The sequence below is a fragment of the Eremothecium sinecaudum genome, chromosome IV, assembly GCF_001548555.1.
Source record: "Eremothecium sinecaudum strain ATCC 58844 chromosome IV, complete sequence".
In the NCBI taxonomy this organism is placed as follows: domain Eukaryota; kingdom Fungi; phylum Ascomycota; class Saccharomycetes; order Saccharomycetales; family Saccharomycetaceae; genus Eremothecium; species Eremothecium sinecaudum.
The window spans coordinates 87,911-114,521 of record NC_030895.1 but is presented as its reverse complement, the minus strand read 5'-3'; the positions used below and the strand labels follow the sequence as shown (position 1 = coordinate 114,521).

At 40.5% G+C, this 26,611-nt stretch overlaps 17 protein-coding genes and 1 non-coding gene across 18 annotated transcripts; 7 read left to right on the top strand and 11 right to left on the bottom strand.

The window, feature by feature from the left end:
• Nucleotides 1-138: 138 nt before the first annotated feature.
• BIL1 (Bil1p) lies at nucleotides 139-366 on the bottom strand (the record flags this gene model as incomplete). Its single annotated transcript, XM_018132192.1, has 1 exon — nucleotides 139-366. One exon carries the CDS (start codon nucleotides 364-366, stop codon nucleotides 139-141), a length of 228 nt encoding a protein of 75 aa, XP_017987230.1.
• Nucleotides 367-522: 156 nt separating this feature from the next.
• On the top strand, nucleotides 523-1,266 carry RRG7 (Rrg7p; the record flags this gene model as incomplete). Its single annotated transcript, XM_018132193.1, has 1 exon — nucleotides 523-1,266. One exon carries the CDS (start codon nucleotides 523-525, stop codon nucleotides 1,264-1,266), a length of 744 nt encoding a protein of 247 aa, XP_017987229.1.
• Nucleotides 1,267-1,606: 340 nt separating this feature from the next.
• On the top strand, nucleotides 1,607-2,548 carry YHM2 (Yhm2p; the record flags this gene model as incomplete). The annotated part of the gene is made up of 1 exon (XM_018132194.1): nucleotides 1,607-2,548. One exon carries the CDS (start codon nucleotides 1,607-1,609, stop codon nucleotides 2,546-2,548), a length of 942 nt encoding a protein of 313 aa, XP_017987228.1.
• Nucleotides 2,549-2,814: 266 nt separating this feature from the next.
• On the bottom strand, nucleotides 2,815-4,161 carry SLY41 (Sly41p; the record flags this gene model as incomplete). Its single annotated transcript, XM_018132195.1, has 1 exon — nucleotides 2,815-4,161. One exon carries the CDS (start codon nucleotides 4,159-4,161, stop codon nucleotides 2,815-2,817), a length of 1,347 nt encoding a protein of 448 aa, XP_017987227.1.
• Nucleotides 4,162-5,681: 1,520 nt separating this feature from the next.
• On the top strand, nucleotides 5,682-5,754 carry AW171_hschr42115. The gene has a single exon. It is a non-coding gene; the product is annotated as a tRNA-Ala (tRNA).
• A 217-nt stretch (nucleotides 5,755-5,971) lies between these two features.
• Nucleotides 5,972-7,639, bottom strand: SNU66 (U4/U6-U5 snRNP complex subunit SNU66; the record flags this gene model as incomplete). Its single annotated transcript, XM_018132196.1, has 1 exon — nucleotides 5,972-7,639. One exon carries the CDS (start codon nucleotides 7,637-7,639, stop codon nucleotides 5,972-5,974), a length of 1,668 nt encoding a protein of 555 aa, XP_017987226.1.
• A 356-nt stretch (nucleotides 7,640-7,995) lies between these two features.
• Nucleotides 7,996-9,582, bottom strand: NOP58 (RNA-processing protein NOP58; the record flags this gene model as incomplete). The annotated part of the gene is made up of 1 exon (XM_018132197.1): nucleotides 7,996-9,582. One exon carries the CDS (start codon nucleotides 9,580-9,582, stop codon nucleotides 7,996-7,998), a length of 1,587 nt encoding a protein of 528 aa, XP_017987225.1.
• A 321-nt stretch (nucleotides 9,583-9,903) lies between these two features.
• Nucleotides 9,904-10,836, bottom strand: DGK1 (diacylglycerol kinase; the record flags this gene model as incomplete). Its single annotated transcript, XM_018132198.1, has 1 exon — nucleotides 9,904-10,836. The coding sequence occupies one exon, from the start codon at nucleotides 10,834-10,836 to the stop codon at nucleotides 9,904-9,906; it is 933 nt and encodes a 310-aa protein (XP_017987224.1).
• A 294-nt stretch (nucleotides 10,837-11,130) lies between these two features.
• On the bottom strand, nucleotides 11,131-11,739 carry RPL20B (60S ribosomal protein eL20; the record flags this gene model as incomplete). The annotated part of the gene is made up of 2 exons (XM_018132199.1): nucleotides 11,131-11,645; nucleotides 11,715-11,739. 2 exons carry the CDS (start codon nucleotides 11,737-11,739, stop codon nucleotides 11,131-11,133), a joined length of 540 nt encoding a protein of 179 aa, XP_017987223.1.
• Nucleotides 11,740-12,745: 1,006 nt separating this feature from the next.
• Nucleotides 12,746-13,771, bottom strand: SPS4 (Sps4p; the record flags this gene model as incomplete). Its single annotated transcript, XM_018132200.1, has 1 exon — nucleotides 12,746-13,771. The coding sequence occupies one exon, from the start codon at nucleotides 13,769-13,771 to the stop codon at nucleotides 12,746-12,748; it is 1,026 nt and encodes a 341-aa protein (XP_017987222.1).
• Nucleotides 13,772-14,724: 953 nt separating this feature from the next.
• Nucleotides 14,725-16,356, bottom strand: GYP8 (GTPase-activating protein GYP8; the record flags this gene model as incomplete). Its single annotated transcript, XM_018132201.1, has 1 exon — nucleotides 14,725-16,356. The coding sequence occupies one exon, from the start codon at nucleotides 16,354-16,356 to the stop codon at nucleotides 14,725-14,727; it is 1,632 nt and encodes a 543-aa protein (XP_017987221.1).
• Nucleotides 16,357-16,804: 448 nt separating this feature from the next.
• Nucleotides 16,805-17,143, top strand: COA6 (Coa6p; the record flags this gene model as incomplete). The annotated part of the gene is made up of 1 exon (XM_018132202.1): nucleotides 16,805-17,143. The coding sequence occupies one exon, from the start codon at nucleotides 16,805-16,807 to the stop codon at nucleotides 17,141-17,143; it is 339 nt and encodes a 112-aa protein (XP_017987220.1).
• Nucleotides 17,144-18,470: 1,327 nt separating this feature from the next.
• Nucleotides 18,471-19,769, top strand: AW171_hschr42107 (cation diffusion facilitator family transporter; the record flags this gene model as incomplete). Its single annotated transcript, XM_018132203.1, has 1 exon — nucleotides 18,471-19,769. One exon carries the CDS (start codon nucleotides 18,471-18,473, stop codon nucleotides 19,767-19,769), a length of 1,299 nt encoding a protein of 432 aa, XP_017987219.1.
• A 532-nt stretch (nucleotides 19,770-20,301) lies between these two features.
• On the bottom strand, nucleotides 20,302-20,640 carry AW171_hschr42106 (HDL522Wp; the record flags this gene model as incomplete). Its single annotated transcript, XM_018132204.1, has 1 exon — nucleotides 20,302-20,640. The coding sequence occupies one exon, from the start codon at nucleotides 20,638-20,640 to the stop codon at nucleotides 20,302-20,304; it is 339 nt and encodes a 112-aa protein (XP_017987218.1).
• Nucleotides 20,641-20,801: 161 nt separating this feature from the next.
• On the bottom strand, nucleotides 20,802-22,526 carry SPT8 (SAGA complex subunit SPT8; the record flags this gene model as incomplete). Its single annotated transcript, XM_018132205.1, has 1 exon — nucleotides 20,802-22,526. One exon carries the CDS (start codon nucleotides 22,524-22,526, stop codon nucleotides 20,802-20,804), a length of 1,725 nt encoding a protein of 574 aa, XP_017987217.1.
• A 378-nt stretch (nucleotides 22,527-22,904) lies between these two features.
• On the top strand, nucleotides 22,905-23,705 carry CAF16 (putative ATP-binding cassette family ATPase CAF16; the record flags this gene model as incomplete). Its single annotated transcript, XM_018132206.1, has 1 exon — nucleotides 22,905-23,705. The coding sequence occupies one exon, from the start codon at nucleotides 22,905-22,907 to the stop codon at nucleotides 23,703-23,705; it is 801 nt and encodes a 266-aa protein (XP_017987216.1).
• A 329-nt stretch (nucleotides 23,706-24,034) lies between these two features.
• On the top strand, nucleotides 24,035-25,093 carry CAK1 (cyclin-dependent protein kinase-activating kinase CAK1; the record flags this gene model as incomplete). Its single annotated transcript, XM_018132207.1, has 1 exon — nucleotides 24,035-25,093. The coding sequence occupies one exon, from the start codon at nucleotides 24,035-24,037 to the stop codon at nucleotides 25,091-25,093; it is 1,059 nt and encodes a 352-aa protein (XP_017987215.1).
• Nucleotides 25,094-25,157: 64 nt separating this feature from the next.
• Nucleotides 25,158-25,364, bottom strand: AW171_hschr42102 (HDL526Wp; the record flags this gene model as incomplete). The annotated part of the gene is made up of 1 exon (XM_018132208.1): nucleotides 25,158-25,364. The coding sequence occupies one exon, from the start codon at nucleotides 25,362-25,364 to the stop codon at nucleotides 25,158-25,160; it is 207 nt and encodes a 68-aa protein (XP_017987214.1).
• Between the last annotated feature and the right edge of the window lie 1,247 nt (nucleotides 25,365-26,611).

Below are 26,611 nucleotides of genomic sequence, written 5' to 3'. Positions count from 1 at the left end.
TAGCCCTTTAAAGCTGATCTATGCACTTCAGAGTGCTCTGAGCCCCCTATAATAGTGCATTTGCTAGCTAATATGCTCTCTCTGTAGAATTCTCGATAAAGATCTCAAAAAACCTGCGTTATGAACCTACACCACCAATCAACGCTCCAGAGCTCGCAATTGCGTATGTATGGACTTGAGGCTCTTTTGAAATTGTGTTTCATTCTTGTCAATCTCTTCTAAGACGTGCTTTAAGGACTGTTCTATCTCGGACGAAAGCTCAAATACTGTTATAACTTGCTCCACAACCTTATTATCAGACGCTGAATCACTACCAGAAACAGTCTGAGAAGACTCGGTATTAGTAGCTGAATCTATCGACGACATTACGGAACTTAGCAGCTTTCCCGGTCTTATAATTCGTTACTGGCTGTATATCTTTCGTGGTACATATATAGAAATCTTAATTCACTTTTGTACGTTGCCAAATGCAGAAATGCATAAAACGTGTTTGATACAGCTATCAGATGGTTAAAGGTCACTATGTCATCCATTAGAGGTGCTGCAACATGCTACAATTCCCAGCTACTGAATTATATTAAGTGCAATAGCAAAATCGCTAAGTCAACCAATTTCCAAGGTACGCTCTACGAGCGGACGGTGATGCGCGAGCTTGCTACTAAACTACGTGTCACAAAACTGGTAAATAGCGGTGGGGCTTTCGACCAAGGTATTGACATTAGTGGGAAATGGGACCTGCAGCCGATCTACGACCATGTAAACAGCATTTGGGGTCTAAATAAGTCGCTTCCAGCGCGGTACAAAGTTAACGGCAGGATACTAAAACCTTTAAAGCATAGCCTGGCATCTGGGGGGCATCTACAGCCACTGGACGTGATAGTTCAATGCAAAGCCTTCAAAACTAGGAAGATTACTGCTCGGGATCTCCGCGAGGTTACCGGAATTTTCACTCAGCACGCCGGTCATCTAAAGAAGGCCATCGTGATGCTCTGCTCGCCTACACTTATGACCAAAGATGCCATAGCGGCCATAAATCAATTGCCGGTACCTATAACATATCTCCAGATCGATATGATCAGGTTCAGTCGAAAAACGGGAGAGTTAGATCTTAACGAGTCAGGACAACTACTGAACTACTACGAAAACGAGTATGCATCAAAGCTACTTGACGACTGTGGTATCCAACAATGGCTAGCTATGTCATGTTGGGAGCTTCCGACAGATGCTAACGCTATTGGACCAGTGGTTGCAGAAGCAAAATTTTAAATAAGCATATGATAGGTAAAATCTTTACAATGGCGTAGTTACGAAGATACCCCATTATTGGAACTGACAACAGCCAGTAGACTCTCAAAAGAAAGAGCCCGGACAATACATACCAATTACATAGAATAGACTTAAGCCTTCAATAGCATTCGGAGCAAACGGATAATCTAGTTTTCCCCGCATTGGTTGTACTCCAAGCTTCCGGTTTTTTCCGCATTTAATCATCTCTTGTGAGTAATTTCGTTACCACTATTGGAGAAAAGTTAAAATATGGTTTTAAACCAGTACTACTACCTATTAAGCCGCTAACGTATCGCACAAGTACTCCATAGAAGCACTAATGTCAACTTCAACTGACCTTGTCCAATCGAAGAAGCTAGAGAAGAAACCTGTGAGCTTCTCTAACATACTGTTAGGAGCAGCCTTGAACATGAGTGAAGTCACCACTCTAGGTCAACCGTTCGAGGTCACGAAGACCACTATGGCAGCTAATAGAGATTTGTCATTTTTGCAGTCTTTCAAGCATGTTTGGTCGCGTGGAGGTGTGTTCGGGTTTTACCAAGGTTTAATTCCGTGGGCATGGATCGAAGCTTCGACCAAAGGAGCTGTGTTATTGTTTGTTTCTGCAGAATCTGAGTACCGGTTCCAGAGTCTCGGTTTTGGATCCTTTGCGTCTGGTATCTTAGGTGGTATGTCTGGTGGTATTGCGCAGGCCTACTTGACAATGGGATTCTGTACGTGTATGAAAACCGTTGAAATTACTAGAAGCAAGGCTGTTGCAGAAGCTGGTGCTGCGGTGCCGACTTCTTGGCAGGTTTTCAAGCAGATTTACCAAAAGGAGGGTATTAGAGGCATTAACAAGGGTGTGAATGCCGTTGCGATACGTCAAATGACCAACTGGGGGTCCAGATTTGGTCTCTCTAGATGGGTTGAGGGCCTCATTAAGAAATTCACTGGTAAGGATGAACACGAGAAGTTATCTGCTTTGGAAAAGATCACTGCATCTGCAATTGGTGGTGGCTTGAGTGCTTGGAACCAGCCAATTGAAGTTATTAGAGTTGAAATGCAGTCCAAGACCAACGATCCTAACAGACCTAAGAATTTAACTGTGGCTAAGACCCTTAAGTATATCTACGAAACAAACGGTATAAAGGGGTTGTACCGTGGTGTGACCCCTAGAGTGGGGTTGGGAGTTTGGCAGACTGTATTTATGGTCGGATTTGGTGACATGGCGAGAGATCTTGTTGCTAGGTTGACTTCTGAGACTCCAAATGGCCACTGAAGCTGTATTCTAGCAATATGTTATATATCTGCTTGAGGGTTAGATCTAGTTTATATAGCTGGGTATAAGTTACGGACTACCTTCCACTTTTCAGTGCGGCGTTAAGTTTTAAAATAAGTACTCTATAAATAATTAACATAGGGTCGTAGATCGAATAGCCATAGGTATACGTCTACCCATCTTAAAAAAACAACTATTGAATGATTAATACTGCGCCGTCCACTAGAGCAGTTTATCAATAGTAATCTATTAAATGCTTTCCACCCTCAATGAGAATGGTTCGATACCTTATTGCCCCATTTATCGTAACCGTACAAACCAATAACGGTCATGATTAGTCCCAAAATTTGTCTAGTTGAGAAGTGGGATTCCCACGTTAAAGCTACACCTATGACAACAATCCTCTTCATTATATTTGCAATGGAGTATGTCACTGGTGAGAGACGGCCAATTAGCTGGAAAGCTAGCATGGCCTGTGTAAAATGCGTAAAGCCATATATGAGGAATAAAAAAAGTGTGCGGTATGTGAAGTCGGCGAACACACTTCTAGAAGGCAATAGTTCTGTTATAATCACTATAGGCAATGTCAGCAAGAAGCCAATGCAAGAACAGTAAAATAAAATGGTGATTTTGTCCAAATTATATGAAGCTGCAACGCTGACATGATTTGAAGTTTTCTTCTGACTGGGAAGCAATTCCTTCTTCTTCACAGTCAAGATGGATTTTGAAAATATATTCTGAGCAACAAAGATGGCCATCGATATAGCGGCAAAGAATAGACCGATAATGTAGAAGCTATCTGCCGCGGATGGCGTAGACCTAGTGTCAGAAAGGTCTTTAGAATACTCCTTGGTAGGTGTTCTCGCCGACGATGTTAACATAACACCAGACATCAAGGGTATCAATGTTAAGTATGTCATTGAATTAAAGCGCTTCCCCTTTGCAAATCTATACCAACAAACCGTAACAATCGGAGAAAGGGCCTTAACAGAATGCACCAAAGACACTGGAATTAACGATGTTGCCTTGTATGAGGTTACATGACCAAAAAACTGAAAAAGCCCCATTGGAAACGTCGAAACCAACGCTGTTTTATCAACGGCCAAGAACTTAGACCATATGCAGTCATAGAAACTACCATTTAGGTATGTTGGAAGTAACCCCTCAGGGAGGTTTTGTAATGTATTCGAAATCCAGTGAAAGTTAAATTGCTGAGTCCTGCAGTAATTTATTAACGTCGCAAATAATAGACACAGGGCTGCATTCGTCAAAAACTGCAGCTCTGTAAGAGCTACAGGATGAGGAAACTCACGCAAAATAGCTTTCGATATATTACTCGAAATAGATGATGTGACATACCAAAACAAACATAATAAGGTCACTTTTATATTGACTTCTGGGAGTAGCTTTGTTAGTGAATCTGGAAGAAAATTAAGCACATCACCTTTAGATTTTAATAATGTGTTAGACCCTTGAGAGAACTGAACTTTGCTCGGTATGGAATCCTGCGACTCGTTTGGAATATTGTGGAACGTTGGTTCGTACAAATTTTTGTGTATAGACCCACGCAGCTTTGAGGTCGTATTTTGTACTGTACTCTGCGTTGTAATCATTATTCAAAGTATTAGTTTATTATCCCTGTTAAGACTTTGAATAGTCGCCTAAGCTTTATTATGGGTGGTATTATTGTTGATGCGAAGACAAAAATAGTATCTAGCGAAATATCGTGTCTAACATAAAAAGAAAAAATTCCCAGTATTTGAACTGTTTATAATATACTAGACGTTAATTAACTAGCTCACCGATTATTGAAATAGAATAATAGGATATGATCGAGGGATTCTCTTTTATGTCATAATTCCATTACTTGCAGCTTGTGTCTCAAGAGAAGAATGAAACGTTTAGTTTCTTTTGAAGTTCGAGACCGTGTCACGTGATGAATCTAAACAACACGTGAGCAGAAATAAGGCGGTGCTTTCGCTGTTGTTAGGACACAATCCATGATAGTGAGTAGCTGTTCTCAAATTGATTGCCTTGAGCAGATGTAAATCATGGTCGTGCGTTGTTCAATGGCTTATAACTAGCTAATTATCGTTGACAGTAAGTTAACAGCGTGCTTGCCAATTAGCGAGAACTATCGATTAACGTCTGAACAAGTTGATAACTGCTATTTCAAATACGTCCTTTATTTAATTACTTAAATAAGAATCCTATTATACTTCAACTGCGCCCGGATTCGCACATATAGTTTCGGCAGCTAAGTCAAGTATACTTATGTAATCAAGAGTGACGTGATAACACTGAAACGCTTAAGGGTCTATTTACAGCAGTTACTAACTATTGGAAGGGGGGACATATACATTATATGGCCCATGACGATATAGTTAGGGCTTATTTGAGCTGCAACGTTACGTAGGCCAAGTTTCCGTAACCAGTTTCCGTTTTTGTGATACTTGTTCGCGCCGTTCATACGCGATGCCCTCATTCTGCCTCTTTCTGTTTAAGTTGAAAATTGCAGCCGATCCCGGGTAAACAGCGAAAACCAAGTGTAAAGTGTGGGTGATGTTCATCAGGAGCCAGTGAAGCCCCGGAGGGAGCAGCTACATTGTGTCACGTGATTAGTGATATGTATCTAATTTATAGATAGTTTATGGTTCAGTAGACCAGCTTCTAACACTGACCGGGGTTGGGAATAGTCCAATTTGGACCGAAACATACGTACGAAAATCGGAGCGTAAATAAAATCACTGGATAAGCTTTCTTCCTATGCTTCCCATGCCTGCCTATAGCGATAAGTTTTAGTAAGTCCAGGGCACTTCGGCTTATCTAATATCGTCAAAGCACGTGGAACCTGGTACCGATGAGCGAAGTATAAGCGTGTTTCCCTAAATATATGGCTTAGTAAATTCGGAGTTCACAACATTTTGCTCAAAAGCTCGATAATACCTCAAATCTTATCTGAACAATAGTAATGGACATTTAAAACTCTTCTAAACGCGTTAAGTTCAGCATAAACTGGAACCTTATAAAAAGGAAATATAACGATTTAATCGGAAATCCTTGTTTTGGATCTTACGAAGGTGTTTGTTCCATTGCGGTATAATGTGCGTGAAATTAGAACAAACATCAATCAGGGCGTGTGGCGTAGTTGGTAGCGCGCTCCCTTAGCATGGGAGAGGTCATCGGTTCGATTCCGGTCTCGTCCAATATTTTTTGTTTATATGTCAAGTTCATCTCGAATTGTATTTTTTGTTATAGTAATTAAATTGTGGTAGTATTTCACCGTAATGCTGGTATTGTGATCATTTTTGGGTTAAGTAAACATTTTGTTTGTTAATATTTTTACTTAAGGAAGCGGTATTTAACCTTGAATATGTGTTTATAAACGAACAATTAAAACATATTATTACCAATTTAGTTATTCTATAAACCTAAATGCAATTGATTATTTTGGCGATTGCGTTCTTCTATCTTCCTTTGCCGGCTCTCACGTTTTTTCTTATTTGATTTTGTCCCGTGCCAGGCCTGTGATATCTTCTTATATGCTTCTTTGGTAGTTAATTGATTACCCTTTTCATCCTGATACTTTAGTTCGACTTCAGGATTGTAATTTTCAAGCCGCTTTTTTTGGATGGACATCGCAGTTTTCGCTATTTGGTTCTCCATATATTGTTCAACTTTCTCTTGTACATCTTCGGTAATTGAGATGCCCGAGCTACTCATTTCGTGATTTAGTTTCTCTTTGATCTCACGCACGGCAATCTTTTGTTCGAGCTTCAGCAGATCTCTTTTCCTGGCCTCTTGTCGAGTGCTGGCCGATTTCGCGGATGGAATGAGGTTCTTATCTTTTAGAAGACCCAAAGTACTAGCAATACCGTCATAAAAATTTGAAGTGCGAGGAGCAGCAATCGTAGTTGAGACGTTATCAAAACTACTACCACTACCATGTCCAATTGAATCGCCAGCATCTGGCATGGTTTCTTCTTCCTTTATATCGAGATCAGTCTGTGCAGTTATTATATCTGTCTTTAACGAGGCTAAAAAAGTATCTGTTTCATCTAACACTATCCCTTTTTGCAACCGGTCAATGTACTTAGCGCGATGCTGCTTCTCTTGTTTTTCTTCCAATGATTCTTTTTCTAATAGCTCCTTTTTTTCTTTAGTCTGCTTTCTAATAGTCAGCAGTTCATGAAACCTATCTTCATCGTAGTCTAGTAACCCGTCCTCATCAATAAGTGTAACTGGAGCTATTGGAGCGGTCTGTTCTCTAGGCGTTCTTACATGTCGCCTTCCAGTCGTTTTTCTCTTCTTGATTTTAGCAGGCATGTAATCCCCCTCGGATATCTCTTCTTGCTCTTCAAGTTCGACCTTACGTTTACCTATAAGAATAGGATCTTGAGCATTTGATTCCTTCTTAGAAAGATTATCGCGATTAGAAAGGTAGAATGACTCTTCTTCCTCGTCTTGTTCTTCAAGTACTGCTTTATTAAGGATACCTGCCTTGTGCTTGCGATCCTTGTTCAATTGTTTCAACTTTAGGTTCTTTAAGTCTTCCTGTTCGTGCTTTAGGTTCACATTTTCAAGTATATCCTCTTCATCCTCATCGTCAATCGCAGTTTCTTTCAAAGTCAAGATTATGTTCTTACCGGTAGATAACGAATCAACATTATGTGCAACCTTCAATAAAGAACCATCACTTCTTTCATCATATGGACCACTCAGTGTAGATTGTGACTCTCCTGTCCCATCTCCCTTGCTATCATGGATGTTTTCAAGCCAATCTTCGCTTGATGAATAAAGTATACGCCGTCCTCTTCTGTTCATTATGCGCTGTCGTAGGCGGAGAGCACGGTCGTCAACAAATGAATCTCTTACATCCTTTTGAGCATTATTGCTAGCTTTAGTAGCAGAGTTTTCGAAGTCATCTTCATATCTAGCACTATAGGATTTGTCAGAGGTTGTCTGTAGTTCAGTGGAACCAACCAAGCCTGACCTCGAATTCGTATCTTCATTAGCGGGAATTAGTGGTAATCCAAGCTTTTGCCTAATTTTATTTGTCTCATTTAAAGATAATGAGATTTCTTCGACCATAATGCTACAAGTGCAATATAGTACTGACCACTTTTGTTAATTTAGTTCCTTGCATTGTGAGCGATGACTTAAATTTTAAAATTTCAAAAAATCAAGACTTAACTCATCTCCTGAACACTATATAGAAATCGAATTTTACAGCAAATGAAAAGCTCAGCTTGCTGAGGACTTCAGATAATGCTAAGCTATGAAATTATTACATTGAACCTAGTCTCGATATTTAAGATGTATTTTAAAGGTGGTATGGTCTATTGTTGCCAAAAAAATACTTAGGTGAAAACTATTTTACAGTACAGAAAAGGGACAGGGAATTATTATTCATGCAGTTGATAATATTGACTGGGTTTAGACTTAATTCAGTTCTTCCCCTTCTTGTCGCTCTTCTTCTTATCTTTCTTATCCTTCTTCTCTTTCTTCTCCTTCTTGGACTTTTTGGACTCCTTCTCCTCAGATTCTTCTTCTCTCTTTCTCTTCTTGTCCTTCTTCTCACTCTTTTCCTTCTTTTCCTTCTTTTCCTTCTTTTCCTTCTTGTCCTTCTTGTCCTTCTTGTCCTTCTTTTCCTTCTTCTTTTCCTTCTTTTCCTCCTTCTTCTCTTCCTCCTCTTCGTCATCAGAGTCGGCGGAATCCGAATCCTCAGCGGGGATAGCGTCAGCGTCAGCATTGTAAGCTCTGGCCTCAGTAATCTCAACCTTCTTGGCTTCGCGTACAACCTTTGGCGTGGTTCTTAGATCTCTACCTTCGAGTTGAGATAGTCTGTTTTCAACCTTGGCTCTGGATTCCAAACCAACATCACCAGAATCATCTCTGTCCTCAGCTAAAGCGTCATAACGCAAAGAAACAGCAGCCTTAGCAGCCAAAACTCTAGCGATCTTACCTTTGTTTTTACCAGTGGCTTGACCAACCAAAGATGCGTGGTAAAGCAAACCGTATTTAGGAGTATCATGTTTAGTCTTCAAAGCTCTAAAGAGTGCCTTTTCAGCTCCCAAGATTTGTATAGTAGATGCTGGAGACTTGGCTAAAGAGATTAGAGAACCAGCGTGAGCAATCAATCTTGCACCAACTAATTCTCCAACTAATTGGGTTAAGTTTGGAGCGATAGCCTTCATTCTTGAGGCCAAGTAGTTAGATAGTTGTTCTCTGTAGGCAGCAAAGTCAACGATTTGTTCAGCTAGACTCTTAATGTTTTCCAAGTCGGTTGAAGTTATTTCAGTACCCATAGAAACTTCAGCAGCAGCCTTCACTCGTTCTTCAATTTCTTCTGGCAAAATTGAAGACATGTCGGTCTCAGCAGCATTAGACCTGACTCCCATGAGTAGGATGATTCTAGCGAATGCAACAGAGTCCGTAACAATCTTGGCCAACTCCGGGAAATGCCAGCCGTACCATTCCTTACATCTCATAGCGTAGGTATTTAATTCCTTGTCCAAGTCATCCAATAGAGCAATAGCTTGAATGATCATGACATCGACTTTATCAGCAGAGAACTTAAGCTTGTGACGGCCGATGGAGTGAGCCAAACCAAGAGACATTTTAGACAAATCACCATCAGACAAACCTGGCAAAAGTTCTGGAAGGTATTCCTTCACAGCACGATGGATATCCAAAGTAACAGCATCACAGACAACGTTAAAGTTTAGACCCAATTTGTTGATCGCATTTGCAAGCTTAGTCTCCGAAACAACTAAAGAAGCCTTCTTATCAGCTTTAGCTTCTTCCAAAAGCTTCTGCAGTTGGGGAGAAACCTTACCCTCAATAACAGCGTTAGCTTCCTCTAATGCATTTGCAGCAGAAGTAAATTTGGAAAAAGCAGCAACCTTCAATTGCTTCAACACCTTTTCAGATGAGCTGAAGTCTTGAATTAATGTAGAAGACTTGTGAATCTTCTTATCGGACGCCTTTAACAAAGCATAACCAGCAGCGGTTTCAGTTAACACGTAGGCCATGGCAAAAATTCACAAGCAGAACTGATGGTATTGGAAAGGGAGTATTAAAAAAACCTATATTTGAACTATAAAGAGCTTATAACACTGAAAATTTTCGATGAGCATTTCCAAAAAATTTTCAATTCTGAAAAAAGAAAACATCACCAACCACGTGACTAGATTTGTATGCTTATCTAATACAAAGATGTATCAATACTGCCCGCTAAGATGAGCCATGAGAGCCCGAAGCGAGTAACGAATACCAATGAATGCTTAATGCTATACCAGCACCGATGGCTATTTATCAAATATTAAAACAATATAGTATATTTTTGAAGTGTTTTAGTTATTTCCCTGTTGATTGGCGGCAGGCGTGATGGCGAATACAGCGATCATAACACGCATGAATATAGCGGATAGAACGGGAATAGTAAAGTTGTCGTCCCAGTTAAATAGATCAATACCCTCACTAAGTGCTGCAACTACTCCACCAAGTAACGATATTTGCAAGAGACTTAGTCGGCTCGTTGCGGGGCTCCATAGTATCTCGCCAGGCTTATTTACGTGAGCATATGCAGGAACATAGTAACCGTAGAATACAGCACAGACGATTATACCAGTTACGCAGGCGGCGAGAGAGCCAGCGAGCGACTTGTTTTTCGCTAACTTGGGGGTCAGATGGCCGTACTTCCGACCAAAAGTTGAAGCGGCAGTGTCACACCAACTTAATAAGAAAAGAGAGATCAATGCAATGTCCTTGGAAAAGAAGCTAAAGGAGAATATTAACCCTAGCAAATACCACAACACACCATTATATGTGTTGATCTCTTTTTTTCGCATTAATGCGCCCACACAGCGGCAATATAGGTGATTAATCCAACGCACACGCAAACGTACCACATCTAAAGATCCAATTACAAGGAAAGCAACGATCAAAGGCCATGCTACTTTCTTGTAATCGATATTATGTTTATAAAGGTATAATGTCACAAACCCGATAGAAGAGTGAAACGCTTTACGAGGAAGCTCGTGCTTTGTAATTAAACTCCCGAACCACTCGTGAGATTTCAAATGGATCTCAGTCACCGGCAGATGAATACTACTATTTGAATCATTTTCGTATACATCTGCATCCTCGCGTGCGGAACTGTTTACCGAGACATCAGTTGAGTCGCTTTGTTCCTCTGAGTACCTGGAATAACCTGACGCATCAAAATCGTTCCCATTAGATACTGTATCCTCATCTTCCATTCCTGAATTAACAACAGGCCCCATAGTCCTTCACAGGTCTCATATGTCTAGTTTATGAACCTCTCCATTATATACTCGGCTCGGGTTTTGTAGATTCAAATCAAAGTCGATTATTACCCGGATGTAAAAAACACTGTCCGATTTCACATGGACACGATTAATAATACAATCAGTAGCATAACAGCATTAGCATAAGTAAAGCTAGAAAAGTCTATATGATGTCAACACTTACCATTGTTAAAAGAAACACAGTCTACACAAATTTGGTACAAGTTCTAAAGAGTAGTTGTAATATTATATGCCCCTCAATGAGTTTGCCTAATAGAAGGTAGTTGGTCTCTTGTAAGCAAAGAGCTTCTCGGACTTTTGGATTCTGTGTGGCAATGGGAACTTCAAGTCCTTGGTCAAGAATTGCTTGACGTATGGTCTCTTGACGTCGGCGGTCTTCTCCAATTCGACAACCTTCAAGATGTGAATAGATCTAAATCTAGCTCTGTGTCTGGCAGCCATGTCTTGGTACAAAGACTCGACAGCACCGACTCTGGTAACGTCTCTGATCTCCTTGTACATGTTGTGGGTACCAGATCTGGAGTCGTATCTAACCCAGACACCGAAGTTCTTCACCTTGGTTGGGCGAGCTTCGCTGATAACGTTGACTGAAACCACATCACCAGAGGCCTTCTTAACCTTGTGCAACTTCTGCAAGAAGTACCAGTAACGGGACTTGGCAACAACCTCGTTTGGAGCAAACACCCTCATTCTGAACAACTTAGGTTCTGGAACGGATTCACTGGGCAAACGACGGCCGATAACTTGGTATTCCTTTAAAGCCACTGTAAAAAGATGTTAGTAACATGTCATTTTGCATTTAAAAGAGGTGTCAGAACGTCTACGTCCAATACGCAGACATCTACTCCCCATATCCATCCATTGGTACTCACTTTTTCCTTGTTCTTGGTGCAATCTGTTCCTCTAGCTTGACGTTTAAAGAATTGAAAGTCTACAAATTCTTTTGATGAGGTGCTTCATCGCGTCGCGGCCGAAAGCTGTCCGCCTGTCCGCCGCAGACCGGGTCCTCACTACAAATTCGTAAGATCCCAATTTTGCGCCGCCGCTAGATGTACGGGTGCAATGGACAGATGTATGGGTGGTAGTCACACCCCAGTCCAAAGAAAATGTCGATTACTATAGTTATATACGAAAGAGGCCGTCATAGATGCAACTATAAAATGCAAATGCGAACTATATAAGAATCCCTAGGGCTCGTCTTCCTTTTTTCCGGTCGAATACCCTTAGTATGTCCGACGGGTTGTTGTAGTTATCCGGTGTCTCCGATGAGGGAGGACGAGAACAGAGATCCGGAACCTTGGACTTTAATAGTAAGGGCATCGAGGACATTTGATAGTAATCGTAGAATGATAAAAACATTGAGTAATAGAAACTTCACAAAGATAAAAAGGTGGCAATAGAGAATTCATTTTCTATGGGCGGCTAAAACAAACATGGCCAAGAAACGTCACATATAGACCAACATCTTCAGATCTTTTGAATAATTTAGTCAATGAAATAATTAAGCTCTAAACTTGGCATTTATTCTTCATTAGAATCTGCTCTCACATTGTAACGGAGGAGGGAAACGGAAAATAAAATATGGAAAGTCTGTTTCATCGAGATATTCAAAAACTGAAAGAGAAAGGGGTTCTTATTTGGTGAAAAAACTTATGACAGATTGAACGCTGTTGAAGACAATAACGTTAGGGTTTAAACTAGCAAACTCCTAGAATTCTATTGTGCCATATCTTGTCCTGTGCTCACATTTACTCTATTAGTCCTACTTTTTCTCTGTGCGTTATCTGTTGCATATAAAAAGTTCTTTGCCCGGTATTGCTACCAATTAATTTAGTGGACCGGGGCAATTGGGACGGTTCCAGGTCTATTCGGTACTGGGTACGGATTTCTGGGCCTCACTGGCCTTTTCCGCGGCATCTTTATCGGGATCTACGACAGTTGCGGTTACCATATCAGTATCTCCCGATGGGGGGTTGTTGCCGTTGCCATTAGCTGGCTTGGTGCGGTTTCCTGGGATGAAATTCTTGACATGTTCAAGAGTCTCACCATTCAACTCTGCAATTGCATTCTTAGCAGCTTTCCATGAGTTTGCCCATTGCAAATTCTCCAGTCGGTCCAAGTTGTCGTTAAAGACGTCGTTGACGTGCTTAACGTAGTTACATGGGCTGAAAAGGATAGCAGATGTTTTCTTGACAGCGGCAGGTCCCAGACGTCCGATCATGTTGCATGTCAAGGCCAAGTTCCGGTCACACTCATTAGTGAAACCAGTGGTAGGCACTGGTTTACCCTCTGGTAGCACTTTTATGATAAGACTTTCGTAGCGTCTGTTCACCGGTCCTACAATACAGTCTAACGTACCTCTAATGAGTGGCTTTCCATGTGTATCAATGATTTTTTCATTATAGTACTTTCTGAACTTTAAAACTTGTTCATGGGTTGGTTCGAAGAAGTACGTGCGCAGCGCATACTTGGCTGTGGATGTTGTCTTCTGGGCCACAGTCTTTGTGATTGTGTATGGTAGCATAATCTCTTCACCTAGTCTCTGATATGTCTTCGTCTTCATGGATGGGACAATCATTTCCGTAACAGATAACGTCTTGTCAAAGACACGGTCTGCAATGCCTGTTACAGGCCTCACTAGTGTCATTGGTTTAGAAGTAACGGCTCCAATAATGATAGGCTTTGTATTCGATAATACGACTCTTGTAGGAGGAAAACGGCGCAAAATGTGCTTCGTTTGTTGCACCAATGGATATGAATTGATGTGTGTCATCGTTCTGCATTTGTTGTCAGCAGGTATTTGGGCCTCATTTTGAACAGAGGGAATCTCCTCTACCTGGGGGGCAGCTTCTTCTTCACGACGTTCTTTCTTGTGGAATATTTTAGACATGGCGTACTGTTACTGCAATACCTTTTTTGTTTTGGCAACGAAGCAAGTATTATTTTGTTTCTGTTCTATCGAGCAGAAAAATGCTTAGAAAGTACTCTACTATAACCTTGTAGCCTCTTTTAAGGTTCTAATTAAAGGATCGGGTCCTTATATAATTTCAAGCAACTCTTTGTGGTGAGGCGCTATACTTGTCGTGAATATGTCAACTGAAGTGTCAGCGGCTGGTTTACGCCAAGTGAGATTTTTTGTGACGACAATCTTGCTGACAAAGAAAAACCTTATTTTGTATCCAAGACAATCATATGCAGAAAATCGAAGTTCTGTGCGTAGAGACAGCATGTTTCATGCATAACAAGACAAGAAGACTGAGAAACGTAAGCAACGTACATTTTAATTATGCAGCATATTACAGCCCTCTTAAAAACGTGAGAAAATGGCAAAAAAATGGAGTTGTTGAGCGGAATTAAATGGCAACGTCAGCGCAAGGACATTATATATCAAACCCGATCTAATGTTCTGGATGTTTTAACTAATGCACTAAATCGTGAAATAAAGTAACCATGTCTTGCAATTAATTCCGAATCTAAACATTACATCAACTTCGGGGGTTATTTAATAGAATTAACTGCGCCAGCAACTCAATATGCACAGAACCTTAAAAAGTGATTATGAGATCTGGTTTAAATCCAATCTCGTTGCCTAAAGTTTGCAATGCTAGCAAGATCACAGACTTCCACATATGTGTACAATAAATTATATTAAATGTAGTAGCAACCTTCTCCGGGTATCAATTTTTGTTTACAGATTGTTGTTTATTTTAGGATTACATGTATATACATCACCCCCACCAGGGACAACGTAAAACTATTAAAAACATATTAGCAGTTGGAGACATAATTCATAGAAGAACCACTCTATCAATTTCTCTTTTGTACTCTATATTACATTGTGCGTTACGGGGAATGCATCTCGTATAGTGGATTTATTGAATTGTAAAACCACGATAAATCACCAATTCCGACATAATTTAGAGTCCGGGGTACTGACATACCTGATGTAATACGACCGATTCTTCCAGCGCAATACTTCATAGCCCAAAGTCCGTATGTGCTCAACTGGTTTTGATTGTAAGCTCTAAACAACAGCGCAAAAACTACCACGTAAATTGGCCACCTCCAGAATGGAGCAAGGTTTATGAACGGAATATAATGGGTCCAGCTTCTCGATTTTTTTTCTTCACTATTACATTCAGGTGTTACCGATAGTACGCTTTCATGACTTGCCTTTACTTCCTGGGATATTATAGTTCGGAGTTCCCCCCTCGTATAGTATTCTTCGTTAGCGGGGGAAGTCCGTAACACACTGTACGGGTTTATCCAATCGTATTTCTCAACACTAAAAGCCGATGAAGTCTCTTGCTGTGCCTCCAGATAAGAACGACTCCTGTCCAAAATACTATTCCATTGTTCCACACTACGGTTGGCTTGGAGGACTTGCTGTATAACCCCATGGATTAAATCGGTATTGTTTTCAAACAAATCGGCTTGTGTTTTGCACTTAAACAATATGTCATCCTTAAGCTCAAGCAAAATACTTGCGTAGATCACGAGCGGAAGCATCATACTCCCTGAAGATATCACCATATCAAATATTTGATACAAAGGTGATGTCTCATCAAAATCGGGCTTCAATTCATGACTGAATAAAGTAAGAATGGCAGAAAGGGCAAAGAATGGATTCACTGTGGCTAGCTTAACTTCCTCGTAAAACTTAGGGCATTCAGCCTGGACTAACAGTGAAATAATGCGCAAATGATGTATGGTGAAGTCCAGGGTATCCATCATGAAGTCGCGCAAGTACAGAAGGGTAAATATCTCAACCGTGGTAAACATGTCTGCCTCTTCAATATCAATATCTGACGTCATTATTCCCTCGTCTTTGCTGCTTCGACCCGACGAAGGTACTCTTTCTAGCTTTGAGCATTCAGGGGTACACATATCAGACGCCTGGCCATCTTGGAATACCATAACAAACACACTAACAACGTCATGATAGCCCTGGTAATAACGTAATTCCGGGTATTTCCTAAGAAACTTCAAAATAGTACTTTTTAGAATCTCCCGCAACTTCTCCTTCTCATTTACGTCCTCAATAAACCCAAAAGACCGCCTTACATCCAATTCAACCTGACGCTCATCACCATCTAGCAACTCGCTATATTTCTCATTAACTATAGTTGTATCCTCCTGCTCATTATCACCACAAATTTCTGCACCAGAGTAGCCTGAATCAACCCGTACAAGCGCTGGCATTCCTTCACTAGTTGAGTCATTCCGGCATAGTCTGCTTGAAAGAATATGATACCATAGTGGTTTTCTCAGCCGATGATCTACAAAACCATTGCGAGATAGGCCCAATTTCAAGCATATTGGGAGCTGCTCACTTACATTATCAAGACACGATTCCAGAATTTGTAGTTTAAGTCCTGATTGACCATCATCACCTAGTAGTATTAGCGATTTATCATCCACTAGAAAATCCGAATTTGAAATACTAGCACAACTAGAAAATATACTATCTGACATAGTGCTACTAAAAAGCTTTTACTACTAGGTCCTATGATTCCCCTCCGCTCTTTGTGTAATACTGTAAACAATTCTGTTTTACTGTATTTATATTTTATATTATTCTTTTCAATAAAAGGAACTTTGAGCCACGTTATCTTAAAATAGAAATACAGCGAACAAAAAACAGAAGAGAGTCCAATATATAGTAAGATCTAGCGTAGTTCACGGTATAATCAAGCCTTACATACCGCTTGAGTCTAGTCCGGCTAAGGCCCACTTTAGCTCTTGTTGTTTAAACTTTTGATAATGTTTTATCATATAAGCGCCTAAAATATTATGTCCGGGTAACAACGTGTTGATAAAACGCTTAGTCGAAGAATACATCAGCGCTCTAACGCAAAACCCGACCACTTATTGTGGAGGACAGGATTTAAAGAGCACTTGAGCTATATTTATACGGTTAACCATGGGTTGGTTCAGCAAACAAAAGGAGATGGATGACCAGACAAAGCCAGCTACTCGATCCGCTAGGAAACAGTGCTGGGAAAGCAGAGACGAATACTTTAAATGCCTTGACAAAATAAATGTTGTTAATGCGCTGGATCCTAAAAATGCCGACATGATTAAAAGCCACTGTAAAGCCGAGGAGACGAAGTTTGACCAGGACTGCGCTACAAGCTGGATTAAGTACTTCAAGGAAAAGAGGGTTGTGGATATCAAGAAGGAGAAGATGCTGCAGAACATGGAAAAGGAGGGTGCGCAACTAGTCAACCTAGGCTTCGTGCCACCCTCAGCACCCAAGTAGCCGGTTCAGGATCCAGCATCTAAAAGTCACGTGACATCATTGAAACCAGCGATCCGGTTCCGCGTTATTCCGCCGCTGGCTACTGGTTGTGTATATAGCTGATCTGCAATGCGCCTTTAGCTTTATTGTGATCTTAACTTGTATAGCGAATGTATATTCGATAGTATGGCAATTTCTATCGCGCCACAATCGTCCGACCATCCGCTCGTTAAGCGATGTGCTGCTCGCCGCGGCAAACGTCTATGGCAACGGAGCTAATATGCCTTTTAAAACAGGGTCCGGATAGCATCGTTTCATCCCGTTGCCACCCTACACCTATCACGGGTGACAACTGGATAACTATTACGTACTTTATAGCAATTCTAACTAATAACGGTATAACCTGCCGAAATTAAACCCTATACAGGTAGTACCATTGATCCTTTCTACTAATGTTGAAAAATACAACATAACGTAATATACAACTATAATTGCTAAACAAACGCCTCTGGAAACCCCCATTGTGGGTATACCAGACATTCCCCCGTTTATAACCTGTAACCTTCATTGCGGAGTAAATCGCTTACATAGTCATCACCGGTAAGAGCGTACAAGAAATACCGTTCAATTTAGGTAATTCGTTCAGCAACTTAAAATATGGGTAATTCCCTAGGTGCCAAAGAAACGGCACCTCGTAGCCCCTCAATAAGGCATGGGGGATCCGTCTACAACGTAAATCACTTTACACAACCGGGTTTTAAAGCGTCGCTTCCGTCTCCTAGGTGCTACAGTAGTAGTTGGTTTACCTAGCCATGGTATATTCAAGACACACTAGAGACGCTGTGGACACAAATGGACACTAACTTCGTAGACGGCACTTAACCCTTGGCCGCAATATGTAGTATTATTGCGGCGATCTTGTCCCGGAGTAGTCCTATTGAACGTTTCTCACCAGATGGTCACGTGCATGAGATATTTTCATGACTTAAAACTTTAACTTACTATTTATTAAACTGCCAATTAGCAAACTATATTAGCTTATCAAGGGAATAACCACTATAAACAGTACTGTCAGTTACCTTTTAGTCTGTTTAACCAAGCTATATATAGTGATAACGAGACTGAGTATCCAGGCGATTCTTCCTTGGAAAAAAGCATCCAAACTATTAACGAAAATTTTTAAGTAATTGATAGGTGGAATTACTCATTTCAAACAGGGCTGTATAGCATTGGGCTTTTCGTTAAAGTAAAAGTAAGCTTTAGTACAAAAACTTACACAAATAATTGAATTAGGTGGGAATTAAACGATTTTAATAATAAGGTAAAAGGTAAATTATAAAGTAAAAATATGCTATCTAACAAAGAAATAAGGATTGTGTCATTGCTAGTGATCGATACGGTGTTCTTCTTACTAGAGGTTATTATTGGTTATGCTGTTCATTCGTTAGCGTTAATTGCTGATTCCTTTCACATGTTGAACGATATTGTGTCTCTAATAGTGGCACTCTGGGCTGTTAACGTTGCGAAGAATAGGAACCCCGATGCAAAGTACACGTATGGATGGAGAAGAGCAGAGATATTAGGCGCTTTGATTAATGCAGTGTTTTTGATTGCACTTTGTGTGTCCATCGTGATCGAAGCGATTCAAAGATTTTTTGAACCACAAGAGATAACGAACCCAAAACTAGTTTTGTATGTGGGTACCGCAGGGTTGTTGTCAAACATATTGGGGCTATTCTTGTTCCACGACCATGGTCATAGTCACTCGCATAATAACCATTCTGATCCTGAGTTGAATAAATCCGGTGGACATGAGCATTCACACATGAATAACGAGACTAGTGATTCTGATACGGATGGGATCCAGGAATTCTTTCCTTCTACGGTCGTTGAAAGATTTGCAAGCCAATCAGCGTGCAGTGAGAGCACTCCTTTGACAGCTAAAAAGCACTTTAGTCACACTTCTTCAGCGGAAGAACATTCCGAACACCAGCCTCCGCAAAAATCGTTGAATATGCATGGGGTCTTTTTACACGTTCTTGGGGATGCACTTGGTAATGTAGGTGTTATTATCACCGCAATTTTCATTTGGAAGACCAACTATTCTTGGAGGTACTACTCTGATCCATTTATTTCGTTGGTTATTACCTGCATTATATTCTCGTCAGCTTTGCCACTATCTAGGAAAGCTTCTAGGATTTTGTTACAAGCTACACCTTCTACAATATCAGCAGATGAAATTAAAGCTGAAATACTAAATGTACCTGGCGTGCTCTCTATCCATGACTTCCACATTTGGAATCTAACAGAGTCTTTTTTTATTGCTTCGCTCCATGTACACATCGACTGTTCTCAAGATACTTACATTGATACTGCAAGGATTATAAGATCTATATTCCATAAGTACGGTATCCACTCAGCCACTGTACAGCCAGAGTTTATTGGTGCAAATGGTGTCAGCGATGACTCGCTGAGAAAGTTCACCAGGATTGCTGGCGGAGGGTTGGGATCCTCAACTTCTATTAATGACCCAGATAATGACGCCTTTAAGAATCAATCTTATACGTACGGTTCTACGAATAGCAATACGGGATGCTTACTCGATGACGCTGCAAACTGCAATTCAGATAGCTGCTTACCACAGTAGACACCATACTGTGGTAAGGTGCCGGATCGCTAACCACGAGTGAAGAAGAACGATATTTAAGCCTAGCATGGTTTTGGGTTTAAATTGGACCCTGGGCTAGCTATATTAACGTTTATTTGTCAATGGTTTGAAGCGCTACGTTGTGATCCTAAAGTTGGAGCGGGAGTAAATAAATCCATGTTTTCTTACAATACTAATACACTTTTAATATGAAGCTATGAAGTGAAATAGCTTGGACTGACATGTCTAAATACGGTATAATTAATTGATTGGTGAGCCGATCCAGATGTCAAGATAGTTCTGGTGTTCACTTTCGTTTTTAGTAAGTTTTCTGTAATTTATTCATCTCTCTAGCCATCAAACTCATAATTGACGTCATATAGCTCACCCATTACTTTCTCAATTCGCTACTTTAAAATATTAATTCAAGGGCTAGAACTATAACCAACTTTTGCCTTGCGCTGGAATTTTGTTTAATATCTATAATGTCCTTTTTTGACTCCGCTTTGTGTTCATTGTAAACCCATTGCCTTTATTTTTGAATACGGTTAGCGGCACCTGAACTACATTCTTTCCGATTGCGTTTCTTATTGTTACGAAAGCAGTCTAGACAAGGTACAACAATTACTAGATTATCGAGAAATTGTATCGAAATTCTTCTTTCAACTTTAGATGGTTTGGATGGTGAAACATGGCATGATATCTCTGTTTCTGTATTGTGAATTGGGTATTTCGATTGCAGTTTAGGAAGACGGTTTAACGGTGGTAGAGTGCCGACGTCATCTGTTAAGACATGCTTCTTCGGCGTACATAAAAGGTTTTCCATTGTATTGCAACTGTCCTTTTCCAGCGGTTCCTGAATCAATTGCATTCGTCTTCAATTTCAGTTGTGAGAGGTCGATTGATAAGATATATATCATATGTTACTGCTGCGGTTTTCAGTGAAAGATACCTTGGTATTTATATTTGATACCAGACAATTCCGGTGCCAAAATATGGAGTGATATTGGATAACAGCCATATACGGTAGATTTATTCCAAATCAATATCGTAAATTAACGTTGTATCTGTAGAATTGCCTTGCCAGCCCCTGTTTCCACTGGTACTTATCAGAAAGCGACAGGTAGGATCGATGTACAAGTTGGAGATGTTACCACCATGATGTCCTGGGACAATTAAAAATGGGGTCGAGGCGGTACAATTGACATCATAAATCCTAATATTATCTTGAGATGCGCATAAAATATGTTTACCGTTTGGCATTGCTTGAACTGCAGACACTAGTCCGGATATTTTTGGTAGATTCAGTACTTTAGCTACTTTGGATGCATTACGCAAATCATATTCCTCTACTGCGGCGTTCCTTCTTCCCGCATATATTTTGTCTCCATCTGGTGACCAACATGCCGACATGCACCATGGTGGAGTCGTTTTACACCTGGGTAATGTTAGCTGGACATTGTTCGAAATTCGACGGTCCCAAATTTGAATAGCACCATCAATACACGATGCCATTATCACATTTTCATCATACATAGTTCTCAACGTGTTTTTGCTTATCACATTGGATGCAACAGAAGGATTAACATCGCTGCTTGCAACCTTGGTAGATTCTTTCGTATTATCGTCTTTAGTCTTCGATTTATCCGCCGGCTGGTCCTCATCCTCGTCTCCAAACAATGAATCCATGTCATCATCATCCCTAGACTGCTCAGTTACCTTTGTATGATCATCAGGGTTAACTGAGGCAATATCCACTGTAGAGAAAAGTGGACGATATGCCAAAGTAGAAATCTGCGAAGACGCGCCCTTAAATCCAGTTATGCAATCGCCTGTTTCCAGATCCCATTCCAAAATTTGCTTGTCCCACGATCCACTAATAAAACGCGTTTCATCATCATTGAGCAGTAGCTGGTGAACCGCACTGGTATGCTTTTTAAAGTAGTGTCCAATTTGACCCTCCATATATCTAACGCCTTGCAATGTTATCCCACCATTCTCTTGCCCTGCAAGTAGGAAGAGGCACTCAGATTGAACAGCTAGAGAGTAAACCGGTGAAACTTTGGGCTCGTATTCTTTACCATTCTTACTTAGTTTCATTTCCTTCCGCGTCTGCGGTATCTCATTTTCCCAATATGACATCAAGATACCTGCATTTGATATGGACTCCACAAGCGAATGTTTCTGCAAAATAGTAAGCGACAATTCACCTTCTATAGTATTGAGGAAATCAAATTTCCTAATATAACCGTCTTGGCCTCCAAGGAAGAGGTATTTTGCACCCTTCGACATCGCCATTGCGTTCACATGAGTCTGGATTGGAATAGCCGCATTTGGAAGAATTGAATAATGAGAAGCAAAAGTTGCATTTCGAGCAAGCTCAGTGTAGTACATATGAATCTTATCATATGCAGATGCTCTATTAGGCTCAGCCTCCGGTGTAGTCGTTGAACTTCCGACACAACTTTCAAAGTTCCCTTCCATATCCGCATCATCTTCATCTTCATCATCGTCTTCATCTTCATCGTCATCTTCCTCATCCATATCTTCATCTTCATCTTCACCTTCATCAACTTCATCATTATCATCCTCAAATTCCTCATCTATGTTTTGCTGTCCATCCTCATCATCTTGACCATCATCTTCATTGGCATTCGCTCGATCAGCAACGTCGGCAATATCCTCGTCAAGATCATCTTCGTCCTCCTCCTCCTCCACAACCTGATTCTGATTCAATATATCGTCAACTTCGTCCATAATATACCCTTGAAAAGCTGTTTTACTATTGTTTATAGTTAGTTAAATAGTAGTTAAGCGGTGTACATGGTTATTCAAAAAAGTAGCAGTTAGATGGCTCTCAATCACACACACAAATTACAGAAATAAAACAGCCAATTGTGACTGATGTGGATACAAAGTAGGTGAGATTAGACCATATCAAGATTCAAATAGTGACCTAAGGCATGCAAAGTCCGTTATTGCTGTGTTTTGCGCTCACGTGAGCCCAAATCTCAATACGAAGCTTCCATTGGCATGAAAATATGAATCAGGTGATTAAATTACTTTCACAATTACACTAGAGAAGACGAATATACTGAAGGTATTGGCTTCAAATACCCAATTTAACTTGTTGCCATGTCGCTAGCTGTAGATGTTAAAGAATTGACCTTTTCTTTCCCACATTCAACTGATCATGCCCTAGAGGACATCAGCATATCATTGCCGTGGAATTCACGGATGTTAATATGCGGATCTAATGGTGCTGGAAAGTCTACATTACTCAAATTGCTTAGTGGAAAGCATCTATGTCGATCGGGATATATCAGGGTTGCTGACCGAGATCCTTTTGCAACGGTCAATACCGCACTTAATGAGGGGATGGTCACTACGTATCTTGGAACCGAATGGTGTCACATGAGCATCATTGATCGCGATATCGGCGTGCTAGAGCTTCTGGAAAGTATTGGATTACAGCACTACCACGACCGGGGCAAGGAGCTGATTGACATACTCGACGTTGATGTCATGTGGCGCATGCACCGCCTAAGTGATGGTCAGAAACGCCGTGTGCAGCTTTGCATGGGTTTGCTGCGCCCCTACAAGCTGCTGCTTCTTGATGAGGTGACTGTAGATCTTGATGTGGTTGCAAGAGCCAAGTTATTGAAGTTTTTGCAGCATGAGACTGAAACGCGTCAGTGCAGCATTATTTACGCTACGCATATTTTTGACGGCCTCGCAGACTGGCCTCACACCATTGTGCATCTATCTCATGGACGTATTCTCGAGAAGGTCGATTGTGCGAGGTCAATTCGCTTTGTCAAGGGTGAACCTGGTCGATCTGTGGAATTCACAGACCCCATTACCATCCCCAGCAGTCACAGCATCTACCCACTTGCTGTAGAGTGGCTACTGAGAGATGAGCACAAGAAACTTTAGGCAAAATCCATTTTTGAGTTACCAAAGAGGTAATCTATACCAGTAATAACACTTATACGAATATAACAGCGCTTTTCATAGTTATGCAACCAAGCAATGGCATTTAACCGTACTATCAAGAATAAAACATCATAGGAGGCAATAGCTCCCAGATATAAGGACAAGAGGTCTATAGATATACATATATACCCAGCCTTTTATTGATACCAACGTTCCACTTTACTCGTTCCCTTTATTACGGCTTGTCACTTTTAAAAAATAAAAGCGTTAAACATTGAAACTACCTTACACATTTACTTATTTAAAACTATGATGGAGGCCCCGAATAAATGACTAAAAACACATCCTCTCAGGTAATATGCACCACTAGATACTCCAGGATCGTAAAATTGGGTAACAATGTTGTTGCAAAATCGGTCAAGTTAGAAGGTCAAAGTGCCCCACATGATGTTGAAACAGAATTACAAATACTACAGAAGTGTAAACATCAAAACATTATTCCGTTATTGTCTTCATCATTGAGTAAAGGAGTAGTTGAGTTTACTATGCCCTATATTACTAGTGATTTATTCCAGTTTATGAAATGCCAATATCGTACGTCACACCGAGCATATTTAGAGCCTTTGCTAAATCTGTCCGATGCATCTGAATCAACTGGTAAACTAAGGAAAAACAAGCTAAGTATGAGTAGAACACTGGGTATTATACGCCAAATATTAGACGGGCTTAGCCATATACACTCATTAGGGATCATTCATAGGGACATCAAACCTCAGAACATTCTCATAGATACCGCGACGGACCATATATATATAATTGACTTTGGTATTTCCTATGACACAACGCAGCGAACACATAAGTATGGGGAGTCTGACGATTTAAAGATCCATGATGTGTCGACTTCGATATACAAGGCTCCCGAGCTCATGTTTAGCGTCCGCAATTACGGCTTGGCGGCAGATGTTTGGTCACTAGCGGTTATGATTTCTCAGCTGTTTCAAGATCAGATATCAACACGTTGGGTGATACCTGCGTTTGTTGATGATGGTGCGGAAGAGCTAGAGGCTGGTACTGATATTAAGGCGGTGATGTCAATTTTCCAGAACCTTGGGATTCCATCTCAGGAGCAGTGGCCACAAGTGGTGAAATATGGTAGTAGTGGATTTGTTGGTATGTTTGGAACAGAAGGAGACGGTAACTACATATTTGACAAGCCATGGCCAGAGCAACTAGCACGTGCAGAAGCGATGTTTCCACGTCTTCGCGAAGTAAGGAACTATCAGGAGTTTGCCAAGTTGCTGCTGCGAATGGTTATATTCGACACTGATAAGCGAATCACCTCAGCCGAGGCTCTTTCCACATATAATGAAATTACTCATGCGACGTAAGTATATCGTGTTTCTATGACCTTGTATATTCAGTATTAGCTAACTAGATATATATAATTGCTAACTAGTGATGAACTTGCATAGTTCTTTCCCATTCCAAAAATTTGTTAAGCGTCTTTACTCTATCCAACTCTATTTGTACTACCAAAAGCTGCCGACGAAGCCTAGTTGCGACATCACTTTCAACAGCACCATTATTTGTACCCAATTGAGATGTCTTCAACTTTTTCTGTAGACCTGCAATAGGTGTATTAGGTGATCTCTTACTCATGGTTGCATCCCGTTGATCTATAATGGGATCGCTGACTGTGATATCGTAGCACTGAGATGCACAGTAGTGAAAAAACGTTATCTACAGAGTCTTAATATTACAGATTGCTTATAATACCAAACGGATGCTATTATTCTATAACTTTGAACATTTATTATCCCACTAGTTAATGAAGCTCGTTATTACCACAAACTAATTCGTTGTGTAAACAATCAAATTATGATCACATGACTTTGGACCACAGAAGCGACGCGTAGAGTGGGGTTTCGAGATGTTATGATGGAAAGTAAAAAAACGGAAGTTCCTGCATAGAAAGTATTTAATCCTAATTTGTGAATGCAACGAATATTCTTCTGAACGTTCAGCACGTCGAAACAAAACCAATGTGCCTGTAGGCACAAATCTCCATTCAATGCGCAGAATATATGTCTACACATAGTCATTTTGCGAGTGGTAAGCATTTTAGCGTTCCTAGATATGGTAATTAGGGAAATACATAGCAAATCGCGGCCTTATGCGAATTGTGCGTATTGAATACCGTAATGTGGAGTATTGCCCGAAGTTGCAGGTTGAATGATGTTAAATGCATGACAGGCGCTATACATATTGTCATACGTTGTATTAGCTGCATATGCGACGGGCAATCAATTACATTTCTATGAGCAAATTGGATGCACGAGGGTCACAGTTATTGCGATCTATACGGAGAAGATCGTCCCGAAACGGTCTCTTTTCCTCGTTCCCAAAATAGTAAGTCTCCTCAATTGCGACGGATCCAAATATCACGTCGGGACTTAGCTCCTTCTTGGCATTACGATTGAAGAAGCCTAAAGTTGATGATAGCTATCAGGGAGTTATACGCGGCTATAGATTAGAGTTCGTAAAATGCCAAGATTATGTGCAAAATTAACTATGCCTCTTAGAAACTAAGTACCTTATGATGTGTAAATATAGTTGTAATTGCTCCGCTAAAGCCCACTAAACGACACAGAGCACATAGAGTGAGATCATTACACTGGTGCACAAAAGAATAATAGACGAACGGCAAACCCCAATCAACGATTTTCTTATTCATATTTCCTAAAGCGTTTGGGAGTATCATTTGATTTTCTGGCAGTTGTAAGTTCAAGGTGAATCACGTTTACTAAATATAGCGGTTACGATTTGATGCCTAAGTGGTCATGATTAGTACGACTAAATACTATTCTTATCTAGCCCAAAAATAGTCCCGTAAATTATCAACACGT